The following is a 21,302-nucleotide window of genomic DNA, read 5'->3' on the forward strand; positions in this document are numbered from 1 at the left end:
GGGGGGGGTAAGTCATGCCAGGGAGGGAGAGTTTGGGTTTTCATGTCCTGCCCCTTTAAGAACCCTTAGGTGACAAGGGACAAGGGGCGGTTCCCTCTGTGGACTCTGGTCCCTGGGGGGGCCCACCGCAGTTCCCAGGGTCAGGCTTAGCTATTGCAGATGGAATCTGCCCGTTTTCAACAGCCGTTGGTCCCCTGGGGCTCTGAGACCCGGCTGCACACAGGGCCGTATATGGACGGGTCTGGAGCTGGCCCCAGCCCCCCCTCCCAGTGGGCCTCGCCCCCGCCCTCTTGGTGTGGATGCCCTACTCCTCTGGGAGGAGACCTACCTTGTTGAAACCAGTGGACACAAGGTGCTCCTGGATGCCTGTCCACACCAGCCGGCCATCCCTGCTGTTCTCATGGGCCCACGTGCTCTGGAGGAGGAAAAAGATGGCACTGAGTTGAGCCTTGGGGGCCTCCTTGGTGGGGGGGGCACCCACCTGAGAGCCCTCCAGAGGGCAGGAGGGGTCAGCTGGGGACAGCTCTGCACCCAGAGGGCCTACTTGGCCACGAAGCTTGGGCTCAGTCTCCCTCCTTGTAAGGGGCCTGTCGGGCTGTTCTGCTCATGGCCAGGCCCCTCTTGCTGCGGTGATGGGGCTCAGGACGGCGGCACGTCCTTGCCTCTGCAGGTGTCCAGGGGGAGGCACTTGGCTGCTGGTCACCATCCTCGGGCTCTGAGGACCCCAGTGCCCTCTCGGAACTTCATTTTCCTTGCTCGTGGCCTGGGCTGCCTACTTCCCAGGACTGTCGCGAGGATCAACTGAGACCACATGTGATAGGAACAGGCCAGCCACAAAGCGCCGTGCAGATCGAGGGATTACGAGTATTACTGTTGCCTCTTGACGCTGCCAGGGGGCCAGGGAGAGGGCCTGGTGCCAAGCATGGGGAACAGTCCCTGGAGAGGGCAGAAGAGTGCCCCTCTTGGCCCTCCCGTGGTACTGGAGCTGCCAGCAGGAAGGTTTGCTGGGCCCCTGGGAGGAGAGATGAGTTCAAACCGCAGGCGGCCCTGTCCCCCGGGCCCAAGCAGGGGGGAGCTGAGGGGGCCAGAGGAAATGCAAACAGCTCCCTCCCAGTCACCCTGGCCCCTGGAGCCTGAGACCAAAGACCCTGTTACCAAAATTAGCTCACCCCAAACTGTGGCCAGCTTCCTCCCAGCTTCCCACGATCTCCTTGGGAATGAATGAGGGAGCCAGGCGGCTGTGAGGAGCTGGCCCCGCGCCCCCTCCCCAGCCCGCGGAAGCCGACCCCAGCGTGGGAGACCATCGGAAACGGCTCCGTGTCATTCAAGGGGCTTTTCTCACTGCTTCCTTCCCACCCGGCTGTAGTCGGCACAGGAAGTCAGGGCTGGAGCCTGAGAACTAGGGCCCAACATCCCTCTCTTTACGCAAGACGGGCTGTGGGGTCAGGGCAAGGGTCAGCTCCGCCACCAACACCCCAGGGTCAATCAGAAGTGTCACATGGGCTCTCGCCCTCTCATCGGTGTGCAAACATCCCATGTAAGGAGCACCAGACGGCTCGTACTACGTTAGCACACCATTCATTCATTCAACAGCCGTGCAGGCCTCCTCCTGGCCAGGTACTCTGCTGGGAGCTGGCAGTGGGGCCGAACACATCTCAGATGGATGGTCACGTCCGGGGTGAAGCAGGGCTGCTCACTCACTTGTTCTTTCATAATATGAATATTTGAGTTGCATGTGACACTAGGCACTGGGGACATGGTCAACAAAACAGAAAGGGTCCGCAAACTCATAGAACGTACAGGTTGAAAGGCAGATGTGAACCAAACAGAAATAACTATGTCAGCGAGTTGCTGTAAGTGGGGGGTTAGGGGTGCAAGCTTTGGAGTCAGACTGACTGGGTGAAAGCCAAGCCACCAACAGCCTCGTCCCAGGATGTGCCTCAGTGTCCTGACCCACACAAAGAGCACCATGATGGACCCACTGTGGAGGGCGAAGCGCTCAGGGTTGTGTCCGGCACACATCAATGTGCATTTTTTAGAAGCATGGTAACAGGGTACAATAGAGTATAATTGAGGGCAGTGGATTTAGGGTAACACTTAAGATGTGAAGGATTGGCAGGCGTGAGCCAGTGGTGGGGACCAGCATCTGTGAAGAGTCGGGGTCTCGGAGAGCGAAGAGGCCGGCACAGCTGGCAGCGGGGTCGGGGGAGAGGAGGAGGCGGAGCAGGGTCTACAGGGCCTGTGGACAGCGAGGGAGCGTTTTTCATCCAGAGGCACAGGTTTGGATGGAACATTCTTTGGCCCGTGTCTCAACCTTCCTATTTCACACACAGAGAAACCAGAGGCCCAGAGAGAGGAAGCCATCTGCCCCAAGTCACCCAGTAGGACAGCCACCTACACCAACCGTTACTGTTCTCTGTCTGCACAAGAGGAGCTGATGGAGGACAGGCAAGGAGACAGGCACAGCCAGAAGGCAGCAGAGCCCAGACCAGGAGGAGCCCAGGATGCTGGCTGCCCCCAGGCACCTCGGGTCTCCAGCAATCCTCCCTGGACGAGTTCACACTGGGGGAACCAGGCAGTGATGGGCAGGGCATTGTGGGCTGGCGAGTCCTGCTCGCCCCACAGCTCTCCACTCTCACCTCGGGTCTCAGAGGACATGGCACCCAGGAGGTGGAGACAAGGTCAGAGCTTAGGCTGAGCCCAGTGCACCCAACATGGGCACACCCAGCTCAGTCTGCCCCAGGGGCCAGAGGAAGCCCCAGCAACTTGGAGGGGAGGCCAAGGACCCCCTCCCCATTCCTCTATCCCCAGATCACCGGAGTGACTTTCAGTTTCAAAAATGGCAAGTTCTTTGCTGACCTCAGTGGGACTCGGGGAGGAGGAGCCCTCCCTCCAAATCCCTGGATTCTCATTCTCCTGGGGTAGAGGGGAGGCTGCAGTTGGGACCCAGGCACCCTGCCACCCGAACCTGAGCCCTGTCATAGGAAGCCGCTGATGGTGATCCCGAGCCTGCAGGCCAGGCCTTGGGGTTTCCCTCTTACAGGCAGCTAGGTGTCCTGCTCGTGGAGAAGCCCCTCGGTACTCCCATGTCTCCCCCACACCTGGCCCCAAGGAGAAAACAGGAGGGGCTGAGGCCAGGCCGCGCCTGCCCAGTACAGGGGCGCCAGGAGCAGGCGCATACCCAGCATTCCAGCTGCAGTGAAGCCAAATCCCCCCTCTGTCGCCACAGCAACGCTTCCTGTGTGGGGCAGGGCGACTGGAAGAGCGGCCCTGGGCTCCTTCCTAGGGTGAGGGGACCTTCTCCGGTGGTAAGACCCCCATCACTCACCCACACCCCTCCTCAGCCAGGCTCAGTCCTGGGCTGCAGATGCTGGCCCCCCAGGCCTGTCTGACACGGGGTGGTCGGAAGGAGCAGTTCCGCCTGTCCACGCCAGAGGTCCTCTGGCCCCCTCCTGCCCTGGACCAGCCTGTCAAAGCTCACCACCCCTGGGTACCCCCTCAGCTGTGGCTTCTACTTCCCTGGCACAGCCATGGCTTCAGGGCCTCGGCCACCCCCACTGGGGCTCTGGCACAGTGAAGGGGCAGGAGAGGCCTGGGGCTCCGGAGTCAGATGGACTGAACCTGCCTCTGCCACTCAGCTGTGAAACCCTGGGGGAAAAAATAACCAAAGGACTGACTTTACAGGATGGTCAGGAGAGTGGAAGGAGATTGTGCGTGCCAAGAGCCTGGGACATAATAACCCGTCATAAATGCAACCTAAAAGCAAAGCCGAGGGTGTGAACAGGAGGGAGCCGCCCAAGCATCCCCTGCTCCAAGCTCCAGTCTCCAGAGGAAGGGCCCAAAAAAGACAGTGGAGGGAGGACTCCCCAGGCCTCCCTGCCCAGCCCCCAGGCCATGGGGACAGCCAGTGGGGCAGGGAGGGCAGAAGCTGGAGGGAGGGCAGTGCCTTCTTCCCCAACCCCCACCAGTACCCCCTCCAGTGGGGAAGGAGGATCTCAGAAGAAGGCACTCCCAGAAGGCCTCTCCCCCGAGCTGGCCCCTCGGCTCACACCGACCCTGGCTGCCAGCAGCAGTTTTCTTAATAGAAGCCAGGTGTGGGCCAGATGCCCTGGCGGAAGTGGGGGGCAGGGCCAGGCAGAGGGCAGCATTCCAGGTCCTGCTGCCCCCGCACAAGCGGCCAAGCACAGGCAGCGTCCCAGGAGCTAGGAGGGGGTGGGAGCCACCCACGCTCTTCCCGGGTCTCCTCGGCCCAGAAACCCCCTTCAGGGGGGCTCCCTCCCTCTTCTCTGAACTTGGAGCCCTTGGACGGCAGCCATTGCATCTCTACCTCAGCACCATGACTGCCCCCAGTTGCTGGAGGAGGAGGAGAGAAAGGAGGAAAGGGTTCAGCTGGATGAGCTGGCCAGAGGCACTGCCTAGCTGGGGCAGGAATGGAGGTGCCGGGCGCTGTGGCCTGGACCCTGGGGAGGAGAGGGTGACCTGAGAAAGCTGCAGGGACAGGGCCTCAGTCTCCCTCCTCGAGCTGAGCCTGGGGCCCCTTTCCAGGCAAAGACTGAAGGTTATTTAACACAGAAAGCTACAGTGAGGCCCACTGCTCACGCTGCCCTGAGGCTCACATAGCTCCACCACAGCCAAGGGGCGACGACACCAAGGAACCAAGACCCAGCCTCGAGGAAGCAAGGCCAGGGTGGAGCTAAAGCCACTTCTGCTGGGCTTGGTTCACCTGCCAGGATGGGGCCTCCTCTTGGTCTTCAGCCAGTCAGAGGTGGAGCTGACTGCACTGCCCTGGGAAAGAGCTGCAATTGGCTGTATGAAGGGGAGGGGTGTGTGTGTGTGTGTGTGTGTGTGTCTGTGTGTGTGTGTGTGTCTGTGTGTGTGTGTGTGTGTCTGTGTGCGCTACTACTGCTTGGGTTTAGACTGGTGGATTACCCTTGAGCCCGGGTGGGGAACAAGTCCTAGAAATGGAGATGAGGCATCTCTGCTGGGCCTGGGGCCTCACTGGAGAGCTCTGCCCACGAGCTGGCAGCAGAACCCTGAACTGCACCTTCCTCAGGAAAGAAGGCTCCTCAGCTTCTAGAAGAATTTTTAAAAATGTAAATCCGCTCATTTCACTGTTGGCTTATAACCCTAATGGCTCCCAAAGCACAGGTGACAAGCCCCTGACTCAGGCTCCTAGGACAAGCTCAGCCCGCCCCAGGCCGTCCACAGCAGCACTCAGGCCTCAGCCCCAAGCCAGCCCCTCAGGGAAGCACTAAATCACTCCAGCAAGAGGAGCCCCCCAGCAATTGCCCGTATCTGTCTCGTTCACCACAGAACATTCTATGCCTGGCACCAAGTTGTTCTCAAATGAATGAACGAGTCCCCAGTGGCTCAATGCCTGCAGCATGAACCCATCGCCTGGCCTCCTCGTTTGGAACTCAAAGGGCCACATGCACCCATGCACAGCCAGACACAAACCGAACCCGCTCAGCGCCCGGGGCCCACAGATCAGGCAGGCCCCCCAGCACCAGGGCCTGGAGGGGTGCAGAGGGTGGGGGCTGGGTCTTCTTGGCTCCTCTGTGGCTGGCCTCCGCTGACCGTACCAGGAAAGGTGGGTAGAGATGAGGGTTTCAAAGGAGAGGAAGTTGGAATCTCAAATTAGCTTCCTGAAGCCACAGGATGCTTCCACCGAAGGCCTGTGGGCGGCCTGGCTGCCCCCACCCTGTGATCAAAGCTGGATCCTCCCAAGACCCAGAACATGCTTCCCAGAAAGAGCCTCGAGCCACCTCCCAGGTGACCCCCACGTACCCGCCAGGCCTCAGCCAGGGGCACGGGGCGTGGCAGAATCTGTGTGTCAGAGGCTGAGCTGCCCTTGCCCGTGCCTGCTGAAGCCGCTGGGGCCTCAATCCAGCTTCGCTGCCCACACAACTCACCTGGGAGGCCTCGGGCTTGGCTCTGGGGTCAAAGATGCGCAATTGCTTGTCCTGGAAAAGCAGAGAGGAGAAAACAGCACAATTAGGCCGGGGAGGTCCTCTGGGAGGGGGCCTATCTCCCCCACCCCTAGGCTCTGATGGTCCCACACCCAGTACACAGGTTGAGAATCAGGCACCAGGCGACCCCTCCCCAGCCCAGTTCCTCCTTCTCACAGCAGGGGGCAGGCCCCCTTTCCAGCCCATCACCCACAACAAAGGCTGTGACAAGAGTTCACATTTCCGAAGTACCTACTATGTGACACGCATGATCTCACCCTATCTTTCCAACCACCTTATGAAGCCGTGCTATCACCATGACCCCTTCACAGATGGAGAAACAGGACCAGAACCAAACTCTAGGTTCCCAGCCGCTACACATGTGTCTGGCCCTGTGCTCAGCCCAGCCTAGAGGGGCTCACAGGACAACATAATTTCTACACTTAACTTGGCGTCTAACCAGGACAGCAAGCTTGCACATCCATCTATCACTCAGCACACAGTTACTGGTTCAGAATACCTGACTGAGGGTGGGGATGGGAACAGACGAAAAAAGAAGAAAAAAAATACCAAAACAAAATGCCCATACCTTATATAAACAGCTTTCTTTCTGTGGAATAATCTCTCTGTGTGTGTGAGTGTGAAAGTGTACACAAATGTACATGCACAAAGAACTGGGGGAGAGGAGGCAGAATCTGTATCCATTGACTATTTACAGGCTTGGCCATGATAAATTGTTAACTGCAAAAAGGAAGATGCAGAGTTACGTGGTGAGGTGTGATTCTACTGTGGTAAAAGTAAAAAACTCCATTTGTCTGACCACATTCCTGTATGTTTTGCAAGTCTGCTGAGTAAGGAGAAAGGTCTTGACAGGCACGGGCCATGTTTTAATGCTGGCACCAGGGGTGAGGCAGGTGAGGGGTGATCAGCTTTTCCTTTTTACATCTTAGTACAGCTCCACTTTTTTCCGATCAGCACAGATTCATATTTTCTTATTTCAAAAAACAATCAACCAGCAATGAACAATTGGAATTTGAAATTAAAAACACAATACCATTTATATCAGCACCCCACAAAAATGAAATACTTAGCTAGAAATCTAACAAAATGGGACTTCCCTGGTGGTCCAGAGGTTAAGACTCCATGCTTCCACTGCAGGGGGCGCAGGTTCAATCCCTGGTCGGGGAACTAAGACCCTGCATGCCACACGGCACAGCCAAAAAAAAAAACTAACAAAATACGTATAAGATCTACATGAGGAATACTACAGAACTGCTGAAAGAAATCACAGAATTAAACAAATGCAGAGATATTCCATGTTCACAGTTAGGAATACTCAATATTGTCAAGATATCAGCTCTTCCCAACTTGACTTATAGATTCAATACAATCCCAATGAACATCCCAACAAGTTTTGTGAATAGCGACAAACTGATTATGAAGCTTATGTGGAGAGGCAAAAGACTCAGAATCGTCAACACAAAATAAAGGAGAAGAACAAAGGTGGAGGACTGCTGCTTCCCGGCTATATTCTAAAGCTACAGTAATCAGGACGGTGTGGATCTGCACAAAGACAGACAAATAGATCAATGGAACAGAACAGAGAGCCCAGAGGAAGACCCCCTTAACTACAGCCAGCTGATCTTCGACAAGGGAGCAAAGGCAAGACAAGGGAGCAAAGGCAATACAATGGAGCAAAGACAGTCTTTTCAACAAATGGTGCTGGAACAACTGGGCATCCACATGCAAAGAAATGAATCTAGACACAGACTTTACATCTTTCACAAAAATCAACTAAAAATGGATCATAGTCTTTTTTTTTTTTTGCGGTACGCAGGCCTCTCACTGTTGTGGCCTCTCCCGTTGCGGAGCACAGGCTCCGGAAGCGCAGGCTCAGCGGCCATGGCTCACAGGCCCAGCCGCTCCGCGGCATGTGGGATCTTCCCAGACCGGGGCACAAACCCGTGTCCCCTGCATCGGCAGGCAGACTCTCAACCACTGCGCCACCAGGGAAGCCCTGGATCATAGTCTTAAACATAAAAACACAAACCTTTATTATAAAACCTCTAGAAGATAGCATATGAGAAAACCTAGGTGACCTTGGGTTTGGCAATGACCTATTAGATACAATACCAAAAGTGTGACCTATGAAAGAAAAAACTGATAAATTGGACTTCATTAAAATTATAAACTACTGGTCTGCAAAAGACACTGTTAAGGAAATAAAGACATGCCACAGACTGGGAGAAAACATTTGCAAAGCACATATCTGAGAAAGAACTTATATCCAAAAAACACAAAGAACACTTAAAACTAAGAAAAAAAAATTAAAAAATAGACAAGAGATCAGAATGGACACCTCACCAAAAAAGATACACAGATGAAAAATGAAAACATGAAAAGATGCTTAACACTGTATCTCATTAAGGAACTGTAAATTAAAACAACAATAAGCTACCACTACAAACCTACTAGAATGCCTAAATTTCAAAAAACTGACAATACCAGGGCTTCCCTGGTGGCGCAGTGGTTGAGAGTCCACCTGCCAAAGCAGGGGACATGGGTTCGAGCCCTGGTCCGGGAAGATCCCACATGCCACGGAGCGGCTGGGCCCGTGAGCCATGGCCGCTGAGCCTGCGCGTCCGGAGCCCGTGCTCCACAACGGGAGAGGCCACAACAGTGAGAGGCCCACATACCGCAAAAAAAAAAAAAAACAAAAACAAAAAAAACCTGACAACACCAAATACTGGTGAGGATGTGGAGCAACAGGAACTCTCATTCACACTTCTGGTGGGAATGCAAAATGATTAAGGCCACTTTAGAAGACAGCCTGGCAGTTTCTTACAAAGCTTTAAAGAAAAAAAAAAACTCTTACTACATGATTCAGCAACTGTATTTACCTAATATCCTAAGTATTTACCGAAATAAGTTAAAAACTTATATCCACATAAATGTTTATAGCACTTGCAAAAAACTGGAAGCAGTCAAGAAGTTCCTCAGTAAGTGAATGAATAAATAAACTGTGGTACATTCATACAATGGAATATTGTTCAGCGATAAAAAAAATAAATAGCTCAGACCCCAAACCATAAAACTCCAAGAAGAAAACATAGGGGAAAAACTTCATGACATTGAATTTGGTAATGATTTCTTTCTTTTTTAAAAATTTTATTTATTTATTTATTTAATTTATTTTTGCCTGCATTGGGTCTTTGTTGCTGTGCACAGGCATCTTCTAGTTGTGGTGCGCAGGTTTCTCATTGTGGTGGCTTCTCTTGTTGCAGAGCACGGGCTCTAGGCGCCCAGGCTTCAGGAGTTGTGGCTCACAGGCTCTAGAGCACAGGCTCAGTAGTTGTGGTGCACGGGTTTAGCTGCTCCGTGGCATGTGGGATCTTCCCAGACTAGTGCTCGAACCCGTGTCCCCTGCATTGGCAAGCGGATTCTTAAGCACTGTGCCACCAGGGAAGCCCGGTAATGATTTCTTAAATATGATAATAAAGCACAGAGAAAAGCAAAAATAGACAAATGAGACTACGTAAAACTTAACTTTTGTTTATCAAAGACCACAACAGAGTAAAAAGACAACCTACAGAATGGGAGAAAATATTTTCACATCATCTATCTTATAAGGAATAAATATCCAGAGCATATAAAGAACTCATATTACTCAAAAATGAAAAATCAAATAAACCAACTAAAAATGAGCGAAGAACTTGAATAGACATTTTCCCATAGATACACAAATGGCCAACAAGCAAGTGAAAAGATGTTTAACATCACTAATCCTCAGAGAAATGCAAATGAAAATTATAGTAAGATATCACCTCACACCCGACAGAATGGCTACTATCAAAAAATCTGGAATATAACAAGTGTTGGTGAGGGTGTGGAAAGTTGGAATCCTTGTGCATGGTGGTGGGAACATAGAATGGTACAGATGCTATGGAAAACAGTCTAGCAGTTCCTCAAAAAATTAAAAATAGAATTATCATATGATTCAGCAACTCTGGGTATAAACCCAAAAGAACTGAAAATAGGGTCACAAAGAAATATTTGCACACCCATGTTCGCAGCAGCATTATTCACGATACCCAAGACACAGAGGCAACCCAAGTGTCCACTGACAGATGAATGGAAACAAAACATGGGACTTCCCTGGTGGTACAGTGGTTAAGAATCCGCCTGCCAATGCAGGGGACACGGGTTTGATCTCTGGTCCAGGAATATCCCACATGCCACGAAGCAACTAAGCCCGTGCACCACAACTACTGAGCCTGCACTCTAGAGCCTGAGAGCCACACTACTGAGCCCACACGCCACAATACTGAAGCCTGCGCACCCTAGAGCCCATGCGCCACAACTACTGAAGCCCACACACTCTAGGGCCCGTATTCTACAACTACTGAGCCTGCGTGCTGCAACTACTGAAGCCTGTGCTCCGCAAAAAGAAAAGCCACCGCAACCAGAAGCCCATGCACTGCAACAAAGAGTAGCCCCCGCTCGCTGCAACTAGAGAAAGCCCGCGCACAGCAGCAAAGACCCAACACAGCCAAAAAACAAAACAAAACAAAACATGGTATACACATTCAATGAAATATTTTTCAGTCTGAAAAAGGAAACCCTGTCACATGCTACAGTATGAATGAACCTTAAGGACATTATGCTAAATGAAATAAACCATTTACAGAAGGACAAATAATGTATGATTCCATTTATATGAGATATTTAAAGTAGTCAAATTCATAGATATGGAAAGTAAAATGATTACAAGAGGCTGGGGTAGGGGCCAAAGAGAAGTTGTTCAGTGGGTGTAGAGTTTCAGTTCTGGAGATCTGTTTCACAACAGTGTAAATATACTTAATACTAGAACTGTATATTTAAAATGGTTAAGATGGCAAATTTTATATGTGTTTTTTATACCAAAATTTAAAAAAAATAGCTGTCAGTCCACAAAAAGATATGGAAGACCTATAAATGCATATTACTAAGTGAAAGAAGCCCATCTGGAAAGGCTACATATTCTTTGATTCCAACTATGACACTTGACATCCAGGAGAAGGCAAATCTTACAGAGACAACAAAAAGATCAGTGGTTGCCAGGGGTTTGGGAAGAGGAAGGCAGGGATGAACGGGTGAAGCACAGGGCACTTTTTTTTAGGGCAGTGAAACTATCCTGTGTGAAGCTGTAATGATGGATACATGATGTCATGCATTTGTGGGAACCCACAGAAAGCACATCAAGAGTGAACCCTGGGGACTTCCCTGGCGGTCCAGTGGCTTAAGACTCCACGCTCCCAATGCAGGGGGCCCAGGTTCGATCCCTCGTTGGGGAACTAGATCCCACATGCCGCAACTAAGAGTTCGCATGCCACAACTAAAGATCCTGCATGTTGCAACAAAGATCCCGCAAGCGGCAGCAAAGATCCCACGTGCAGCAACCAAGACCCAGCACAGCCAAATAAATAAATAATTTTTTTTTTTAAAAAAAGAAAGACCGGGCTTCCCTGGTGGCGCAGTGGTTGAGAGTCCGCCTGCCGATGCAGGGGACATGGGTTTGTGCCCCGGTCCGGGAGGATCCCACATGCCGCGGAGCGGCTTGGCCCGTGTGCCATGGCCACCGGGCCTGCGCGTCCGGAGCCTGTACTCCACAATGGGAGAGGCCACGGCAGTGAGAGGCCCGCACACCGTAAAAAAAAAAAAAAAAAAGAAAGACCAAGTTTGTTTAAAAAAAAAAAAAACATGGGAAGAGTGAACCCTAATGTAGATTGTGGGCTTTAGTTACTGTAGCAACATTGGTTTAACTATAACAAACGCACCTCACCAATGCAAGGTGGAGTAGGGAGGGGAATATGGGGACTCCTGGCCCTGTCTGCCTGGCCCTGCCTAGGTGCTTGGGATTCAGACAGAGCAGACAGTCTCTGCTGAGTGCTGGTGTCTGCAACCCAGAGGTGGTCACAGGTAACTCTGGGGAGGAACCTGGACCTGACTTGAGCCCAGAGGACAAGTGGAGCTTGTACTGGGAAGGGAAAGGCATTCGAGGGAGGAGGAGAACGAGCAAAGATGTGGAGACAGGAGCTCGCTGGCATGAGACGTGGAGGGAAGACGAGGTCATACAGGGAGAATGAATGGCAGGAGTGGGGGGCAGCAGGCAAGCACACAGCTGGACAAGGGAGGGGTCAGCCTGCAGAGGCCTCGAAAGCCAGGCCTCCCTTCACGGGCCTTCACGGGCAGGGTCCCAGGGTTCTCCTTCCAGCTGCAGTTTACTGAGCACTTGCTACGTGTCAGGTGGGCACCAGGCACAGTCCAGTGGTTAGTTCTGAGGCACCGTCCACTCCACAGCCTCGGTCGGGAGGAGGCTGCTTAGAGACAGACAGCGATCAGACAGACAAGGACAGTGAGGGACACAGGATGGAGACAGGCAGAAAGAACAGTGAGAGACAGAGAGAGGATGGGGAAAGATAGAGGGTCAGAGAAGAACAGAGACACAGAAAGAGAGAAAGACAGAGAACAGAGACAACTATAGACACAGAAAAGACAGCAAGGGACAGTGAAAGAACCAGAGATTGAGAACAGAGACAGGGCAGCACGGGACAGAGGATGGGTCAAGCAGTGAGCGACATTGAATCTCGACAGATGACAGGCAAGAGGGAAGGCTTCCTGGCAGCAAGGGCCACTCCCACCCCTGTGGAGACCAGACAGGCAGGGTTAGGACGCCAAATCCACCACTGATGTGCTCTGTGACCTGGGCAAACCCCAGAGCCCAGGGTGGGGTGAGGGTGATGGCAGCACCTCTCACAGGTCGGAGGCACAGTCTTGGGACCTGGGCACCTCCCTAAAGGCAGCTGGGCCATCGAGCGCAGAATTCCAACAGGAGGTCCAGACCAGGCTTCAGACTGGGCACTGGGGGCTGGACTGGCGCTGGTGGGGCCTGCAGGGCCCGGAAGCGGGGGCGGCACTGGGCTGCTGAGGCGCTGGGCTCACAGGCCCACTCCCGGTGGAGTGGGAGCCCAGCTGGCCAAGCCCAGCCATCTGTGGGGCCAGCGTGCCCCCTAGCGGCCACCTGCTCCTCCCCTCAGCCGCAGGAGCTGGGAGGGGAGCCAGAACGGGCTTCACTGGGCTGAGCCAGCCCCTCGCCCTGCAGGGGAATCAGGAAGCCTGCAGGTAGAACTGCTCCAAGGCAGGACAGGAGTCATAACCAGGTAGCCAGGGAGGTTTTCCCCGTGGGGTTGGCGGGGAGCACAGTGTGGAGACCAGGGAGGCCCTGATGAGAAGAATGTTGCCGACCACTGGTCAAGAGGGGCTCAGGTTCCCTCCTGATGAGGGTGGGCCCCTCACGGGCTCCTCCCGCACTCTCAGAACAAACCCATGGGCACCTCCACCTGGACTGCGGTCACAGGGGCAGCCCCCCTCCTGCACCACTCCCCAAGGGCTTGCGGTTTTTGACTAACCCGTTCAGGATCCTGAGGCTCCCTTTACAGCAAAGGAAGGGGCAGTGTACACAGGACTGTGGTGATACCCGGCACTCACTGACACATGACACCCTTCGAGGACAGCGTCCTCCCCCAGGATGCCGCACCCACATCAACAGTATCGCGAGGCCCTGTGTCCCCACAGGTAACCAGGTCTAGAAACTGGGGTGGGAGCTGGGGGGCCTCCCCTGGGCACCACTCCAGGCAACCCACTTGGGAAATCTATGTTTCTCGTCCCTGCGCCTTTGGGCTCTGGGCGGAGAAGGCACAGAGGTCCACCAGACTCAGAGATGGCCTGCTCCACTAATCCCTCCCCACAAGACACCAGCAGGTGAGGAGTTGAGTCGCCGTCCCAGGACACAATGGGGACAGGGTGCTCTGTGACTGGGTAGCTCTTCCTTCTCCACCCGCCCCGCTCTGGGCCCAATCTTGATGGTAAATGGGGCTCAGACCCCTGGGGACGTGGGGCTGGACCCCCACAACAGAGACGCCCCCTGTAACCAGCAGGGGGGCAGTCCAGAGTTCAGGAGCCCAGCCTGGGTGGTGGGGAGGAAGAGGATGAGACCAGCGGCCCAGGGTTCCTCTCGCAAGGTTGCAGCCAGATCCTGGGAAAGCTGTCCCCAGGGATGGCACCCTGGGGACTGCCGTGGCTGCAGGGTTTGTGGTGAGGCCCTCCGTCCCTGGGTGCTGAGGGCTCGCAGCTGTCACCCCTCCTGGCACTGCTGCCCACAGCCATGCGCATGTCCAGTGACTGGTCAGCATGGGGACAGGGCCCAGCCCCCTTGCCTCAACAGGGACAGCTCCCGCATAGTTCCACAAGGCATCTGCAAGCAGTCCCTGGACCCAACGCCCTCGGCCCCCTCCTAGGTACCCACAGCCCCATGCTCTGCCAGGCCTTCCCCCAGGGAGTCACTTCTCCCTGCGCTGGCCCCCCTCCTGAAGGCTGATATGCTCCTTGCCATCACCCCACCCCCACACCGTGTCCTCCACCACAGTGACTGCTGCCCTCAGAACAAAGCCCTCGCGTGGCCTCAGGCTCGGCCTCAGCTGGCCCTACCCTGCCCCCGGCCACACCCCTCAGCTGGCTGCCTCTGAACACAGCAGGACCCCTGGGAGACAGGACCCCCCGGGAGAGTGCCTGCCTCCTAATCGATCCCTCCGCAGCCTCGTCAAAGCCAGACTCAACCACACTGGGGGTTCCGACCACTCTGGGGGGTCCGGTTCATATCAGGCCCAGCTGGGCCGGGAGCTCTGGGGAGCACCGGCACCTCTGGCTGCTCCACAGGAAACGACCCACGTCCAGCCCCCAGACACCTGCTCCCTAGACACCCTGCCTGGGGCTGGGCTGGGGGCCTGGAGCCGAGTGGACGCAGGGCGGAGGCCACAGGCTAGAATGGCCTCACGGGTTGCAGCTCTCGAGTGAAGGGCCGTCCAGGCCACAGTACCTGCGGGCAGGGTGGGGTGCTGGCGGGCGGCCCGGGCAAGCTCTACAGAAGCTGCCTTCCTCCCCATCCAGGGCCGTGGCCCAGGCAGGCTGATGTGTGGGCCATCGCTGAGGCCAGTCCCTGCTCAGAACATCACCTGTCTGCACAGGACTGCTCCATCACCATGGAAACCAAGGCCCCTTCCTGCTGCCCTTCTGTCAAGCTGCCCGCGGCCACACGCTGCAGCTCTGACCACCTCAGGCACCCACTGGAACTGTGAGGAGGAGGAAGAGCAGGGCCCCCCCTCAGGGGCTGGGGCTTTCCGCACACTTCCTCGCGGACTCACATGTGGGATGGGCAGCCCTGCTCTGTTCAACCTCCAGGCTCAGAGGGCTGACTGCACACCCACGGACACATGTCTCCCCGCAAAGCCCAAGCTGGAGCCCAGGGCATTCACAGAACAGCCCCAGGGCCGCCTCCTCTGGAAAGCCGCTGGCTAAAATGTATCAACCACCTTAAGAATCTTCACAGCCTGAAGTCAGCAACACCCCTCATAGGAATCTAGGTGGGGGTGGGCAAGCTCTAAGGCCCACAGGCCACATCCAGCCTGAGACCTGGCTCTACCAATGCAGTTTTACTGGGACACAGCTACGCTCCTCATGTATGCACTGCCCATGGCTGCTGCTCTGCTACAAGGTGCACTGACAGAGACAGCCTGGCCTGCAAAACCCAAAGCATCTACTATCTGGCCCTTCACAGAAAAAGTTTGCCCCTACTCTAGGCTAAGAAACTCACAGAGAAGGCAGAGAAAAACCCTATATACAGATAATTCAAACGTTACAGCTTATAACAGTGACATAAACTGGAAGTAATCCACGCTTCTGAGAGTAGGAGCTCCACTGAGAAAACTGTGAATCTATATGATTAAATATTTCCCATGACATTTATTAAATTTTTGATGAATTAGAGAAAATGTTTATTATGTGGAACAAAAAACTAACATTGAGAGTATGATTCCTACACGTATAGAAAAAGCATAGAGAGAAAGATGTCAAAATGGTGACAGGCCCTGTCCCTGGGTGGAAGGGTTACAGGTGACTTTTTTTTTTTTTTTTTTTTTGCTTCTTTACTTTTTCACTGCTCTCCAAAATTTGTAAAACAAGCATAAACTACTATGCTTGGGTGATCAAAACACCTCCCATGACAATTCCCTTCCAGCTTCCTCCTCGCTCCCATCCTGTCTCATTCTGTCCCCCCCCCTCACACACACACGCGCGCACGCGCGCTGTGGAGGCAGCACAGAGGGGGTTTCTCAGTGGAGGGGGAGGTCACAGCCCAAACACAGGACTCTGTCCAGGCTGGTCCCTCTGCCTGGGACACCTGTCCCCTCCTCAGTAAGGGTAGCCCTGACCTCACTGTCCCTGGGAAGCTGTGTCACCATTGTTTTGCCCGAGCAAGGGAACCATGTGACTGCCTTGCCCTCGAGCACGGCTCCTTAGGGATCTAAGGGGACAGTAGCCCCGTCTGATTTACCTCTCGACCCCCAGAGCTCAGGCCAATGTCTGGAGCCTAATGTTTAATAAACCAAACAGGGGGGAAAAGTGGATGAAGACCAGGAAATGGGGCTTCCAAGAAGGCAGGGAGAAGAGAAAGTGGGAAATAGGATCCTCCCGTGTATGCAGGCCCCACATTTTCTCTTCAGTGGCATCCTCAACCCCACCCCAGCCAGCTCTGGTCCCCACCCCCCGAGCCACGCTTCCTGGAAGAGCCCTTGCAGGCTCCTTCCTCACCTCCCACCTTCTTTCACGTGTAGCTTCAGGCAGCAGACACCCTGCAAGCTCCTGAAGGTCTCACGACCCAAATCCACAGGTATGTGTCAGCCACGTCTTCTCAGACCCTTCCCGTGTTCCCTGGATGCCCTCTAGCCTAGTTCTCAGGGCTTCCTTCCTCCCACCAGGTGCTCCCCCGTCTCCTCGCAGGTTCTGGTCCTTCCTCAGGCTCCCTCTGCCTCTGCTCTCAATCCTTCTCTCCCACTCAGGGCACTCTCATCCCTCTGCAGGTGCCACATAAACACAGACGCCACCCAGGCCTCCCCCTTCCGCTCAGACCACTGCCCAGAGCCAAGTGCACGGACTCAACTGACACCTCCGCCCAGACCTCCCCGGCACCTCCAACCTGCCGAGTGCCCAGTCTTGGTGGCAGGCCTCCTCCAGCCTGGAGCCCAGGAGCCGGCCTCGGGCCCCCCCACCCCTCACACACAGCCCACCACCAACCCTACAGCTCTCTCCTCCCCAGCTCCCTCGTCCCCGCCTGCAATTCTCGTCAACACTGCAGGAGGGGAGCCTCAAAATGCAGATCTGCTCGCCTCACACCTCAGCCACCCACCTCTGGTTTTAAAAACACTCCAGTGCTTTCCTGTTGCTTCTGTAGTAACAAGCACGACCCTGTGTACGCAGCTCTGCTCTCTGCCCCCAGCACGCTCCCCCTGCCCCGCACCATGAACCCTTCCCTCACAGCCCTTGCCAGAGGCCAAGCCTCCCCTGGCCTCTCCAACCACTCAAAGCACCTCATGTCCCTCTTTCACAGCCTGGGTCACAATTATCCTTTTATCTGTACGATCCCTGGACCCACATAGGCCACCCCCACTAGCACAGGACTCAGTGGGCACAGGACCTGGCATCACTGAGGACCCTGAGGCCTTCTGACTGGCCGGAGGGCCAGCACAGTGCCCAGCTTGTGGACGCTGCCTAACACGACCCTCACGGAGAGGCAGGCAGTTTGGACAAAGCAGCCAGGCAGCCAGGTGAGGCTGGCTGAGAGTGGTGTTGGGAGCCCCAGAGGTCCAGTGTGGGTCTTTCTTGAGTGGGGTGGGGGCTTCAAGAGACAGGTATGAGCCAGAGGCATGAGGACAAGGAAGGTGAACATCTATCCTGGCCTCAGTTTGCTGCTGCCCCACAAGTACTGCCGAGTCTGACAGGTACAGCCCAGGACACGGGCTCTGCAACACAACAGCCCTGGCAGAGCTGCGCATGCCTCAGGCCCCCCACAGGCACTTACTCAAGTCTCACCGCCCACCCTTACCTTACATGTTGTGCCCACCAGGGCTCCGTCCCGGCTCCAGGTGGCACCCTGCACCAGGTCCCCGTGGGCCGCCAGCTCTGCAGAGAAGCGGCCAAGGTCAGGAGGGGTCCAGGGTCCCCCCAACCCTGTCCCATGCAATGAGGGCATCAGGGAAGCGGGCGCAGGCAGGCCTGGCTTGGGGGTAATTCCGGGAAAGGGGCAGCAGCAGCGAGGGTGCTTCAGGCAGAGGAGCAAGGGCAGCAGCTCCTCCCAGATTGGGGGGGGGATGCTTTTGTTGGGGGGGTGCTTCCTTCAGCCCTGCCCTCCTCAGGCCACGCTCCCACTCCCTTCCCAGGCTCCCTGCTCCTGGGCCACCCCACTCTGCTCAATCACCAACATCCCCCCAACCCCCACAGACCACGGACATGTCACACACACACCCGCCCTGGGCCCCTACTCGGGCCATCCCCATTCCCTCCCCCCACAGCGTGACAGTTTTAAAATGTGTCCACAAATTCTTTGACACTCCTCCTGTTATAGACCGAATTGTGTCCCCCACAAAAAGATGCTGAAGTCCTAATCCTCAGCACCTATGAAGGTGACTTTATTTGGAAATAGGGTCTTTGCAGATGATCCACTGGGGAGACCTGAGATGATGATCAAGTTCAGCTGATATTGCTAGAATGGACCCTAATCCAGTATGAACGGTGTCCTTGTGAAAAGGGAAATCAGAGAGAAGATGCATACACAGAGAGAAGATGATGTGAACAGAGGGAAGACGGCCATCGACATGCCCCAAGAAACACCTGAAGCCACAGAAGCTGAGAAGGGGACCTGAACAGATTCTCCCTCACAGCTCAAAAGGAACCAACCCTGCCAACACTTTAATTTTGGACTTCTGGTCCCCAGAATTGTGAGACAATAAATTTGCTTGTGGTACTCCGTTACGACAGCCCTAGGAAACTAACATCTCCTTTCAAAATGTGGGGCCTGATTCCCTTCTTCTTGAGTGTGAGCAGGACTCAGAGACTCGCTTCTAACGAAGAGCATGTGCCTTCCAAAGCTGGGGCGTAAATGGCACCGTGGCCTCCTCCTTGATGCCTCTCTTGGACTGTCCACCAGGGGAAGCAGCTACCATGTACTGAGGGCACTCAAGCAGCCCACAGAGAGGCCCATGGGGGAGAACCGAGGCCTCCTTCCCACAGCCAGCACTGTGTGAGTGAACCACTTGGGAAGCGGATCCCTCCACCCCAGTCCAGCCTTCAGATTGACGGCAGCCCCAGCTGACAGCTCAACTCCAACCTCATGAGGAGCCCTGAGCCAGAGCCACCCAGCTAAGCTGCTCCCAAATCCCTGACATTCAGAAACTATGAGATGATAAACGTTACCAGCTGTTATAAGCCTCCAGGTTTCGGGGTAATTCTATTTGCAGCAATAGGAAACTACTATGACAAGGTCTACTCCCCCAAGGTTAATCCCAGCCCTGTCACCTGCTTGCACTGTGGCCTTGGCCAAGTTATTTAACCTCACCTCACCTGTAGCAGGGAACGGCAACACCCCCCCACGTGAAGCCCTCAGCACAGCGCTGGGCACACGAGAAGGGCTTGAGAGATGCTAGTTACAGCTGGGGTGACTCTGATGACACACTGCCAGGTGGCCTGCACCAGGTTAGGGTGGTCTCCTCCACTGCACCAGCAGCACTTTGGGGGCAAGTGGCACAAGACGGCTCCTCAGTCAGGAGGGAGTCCCTCAGACACCCCGTTACACTGTCGGCCCTTGGTGCTAGCCCCAGAAGTGGGGGTATCACCATGGTGAGCCTGGCTTGGGGGTAATTCCGGGAAAGGGGCAGCAGCAGCGAGGGTGCTGCTCATAAGGTCATGAGGGTGGAGTCCCATGAAAGGTATTAGGCCTCTTATAAAAGAGGCCCCAGAGAGCTCCCTCACCCCTGCTGCCGCGTGAGGACACAGCCAGAGGACGGCCATCTGTGAATCAGGAAGCAGGTCCTCACCAGACACTGAATCTGTTGGTGCCTTGATCTTAGACTTCCAGCCTCCAGGACTGTGAGAAATAAATGCCTGTTGTTTATAACCCACCCAGTCTGTGGGATTTTGTTATAGCAGCCCAAATGGACCAGGACAATATACACTGGGAAAATAAGAGAAGCAGCACCAGGGGGAAGGGGATGTAGAAACAGCAAAATTCTCATCCCCTAGAGGAGAAATCAGTAGTTTGTTTTCAAAACTGAAATGTCACACAATTCAAGAAATAACAGTATAAGTAAGTTACTTAGACATATGGAGGAAAAAGCAGAAAAAACAGCTAAGTGAGATGAAAACACATGTCTATGGGATTTAGGGAGGGATGGGGTGTTTGTAACAAGCCTTGTAAAATTATATGTAATATATACACACACATATACAAACATACACATACACACACCCGTATATATATGTATATATATCACATACATGTGAAACTTTGTTACGTGTCTTAAAAGTCATGTTACCAAAATCATAAAGGAACAAAGTGCTGCCAGACGGGGCTGCCCAGGGAGGGACAGTGAGTGTGGCCCATACCTGTGAGGGGCTGCTGCTTGGCGGCATCCCAGACCTTCACGGTCTTGCCCGCCGCGCTCACCAGGACGCCATCTGCGGTGGGGTGGAACTGCAGCACCTCCACCTGGACGTCCTCAGGGCCCAGCACCAGCCCAGGCTCTGAGGGCAGTGCCCTGCCAGGGGCAGGCAGTCGCCAGAGTTTCATCTGCAGGAAAGAGCGAGTCCGTGAGCCCAGGACTGGGAGGGGCCTCGCTGCCTCCAGCCAGCCTTGCCCCGGCTGCCCCCTACCCCAGGGGAAGGGAGGGGACGGGCTCAGGGACACAAGGTGTGGTTAGGGGCCGAGGGGAAGATGTGGGAGTGGGGAGAGCCAAGCGCACTGCTCCCCCAGCACCACAGGCCTGCTGTCCTCAGGCAGCCGAGCAGCAGAACGCAGGTCATGGCCACAGCTCAGGGTAAGCGCACGGGAGCACACGGGAGCTGGCGTGGGTTGAGGAACGTAGCAGGAGGGGCTGGACTGCAAACCAGCAGGGCCCTGGTGGCTCATAAGGCCTGGAATAGCTCTTCCAGCCGCTCCACTCACCGTCCTGTCGGCTGAGGCCGTGGCCAGGAGGAAGTCATCAAAGGGAGAGAAGTCCAAGTCCGTGACCAGGTCTGAGGGAGAGAAACAGCTGACACGGGCCAGACATGGGCCAGATGTGGGCCCGCCGGAATGTCCTGTTCCAGCCCACCGTGCCCTCTCCCAAGGCCGGGACCACGGCCCAGGGCCTCTGAGCTGACCCCTCTGCCTACATGGCAGCAGGCTGAAAGTCCTCGAGGGGAGGGCACCTCTAGAGACCACAGGCCTAT

The 21,302-nt window shown here is 55.0% G+C and overlaps 1 protein-coding gene across 1 annotated transcript in view; it reads right to left on the bottom strand.

Moving 5' to 3' along the window:
- CORO7 (coronin 7) overlaps positions 1-21,302 on the bottom strand; it is a 57,390-nt gene that overhangs the window by 28,514 nt on the left and 7,574 nt on the right. Inside the window, exons 4-8 of the mRNA XM_079944662.1 lie at positions 21,037-21,107; positions 20,478-20,661; positions 17,923-17,999; positions 5,913-5,963; positions 329-415 (exon numbers count right to left, since the gene is read on the bottom strand). Of these exons, the coding sequence (XP_079800788.1) occupies positions 329-415; positions 5,913-5,963; positions 17,923-17,999; positions 20,478-20,661; positions 21,037-21,107 (470 nt within the window). The remainder of the gene's footprint in view (positions 1-328; positions 416-5,912; positions 5,964-17,922; positions 18,000-20,477; positions 20,662-21,036; positions 21,108-21,302) is intronic.

The sequence above is a fragment of the Stenella coeruleoalba genome, assembly GCF_951394435.1.
Source record: "Stenella coeruleoalba genome assembly, chromosome: 15".
NCBI lineage: Eukaryota > Metazoa > Chordata > Mammalia > Artiodactyla > Delphinidae > Stenella > Stenella coeruleoalba.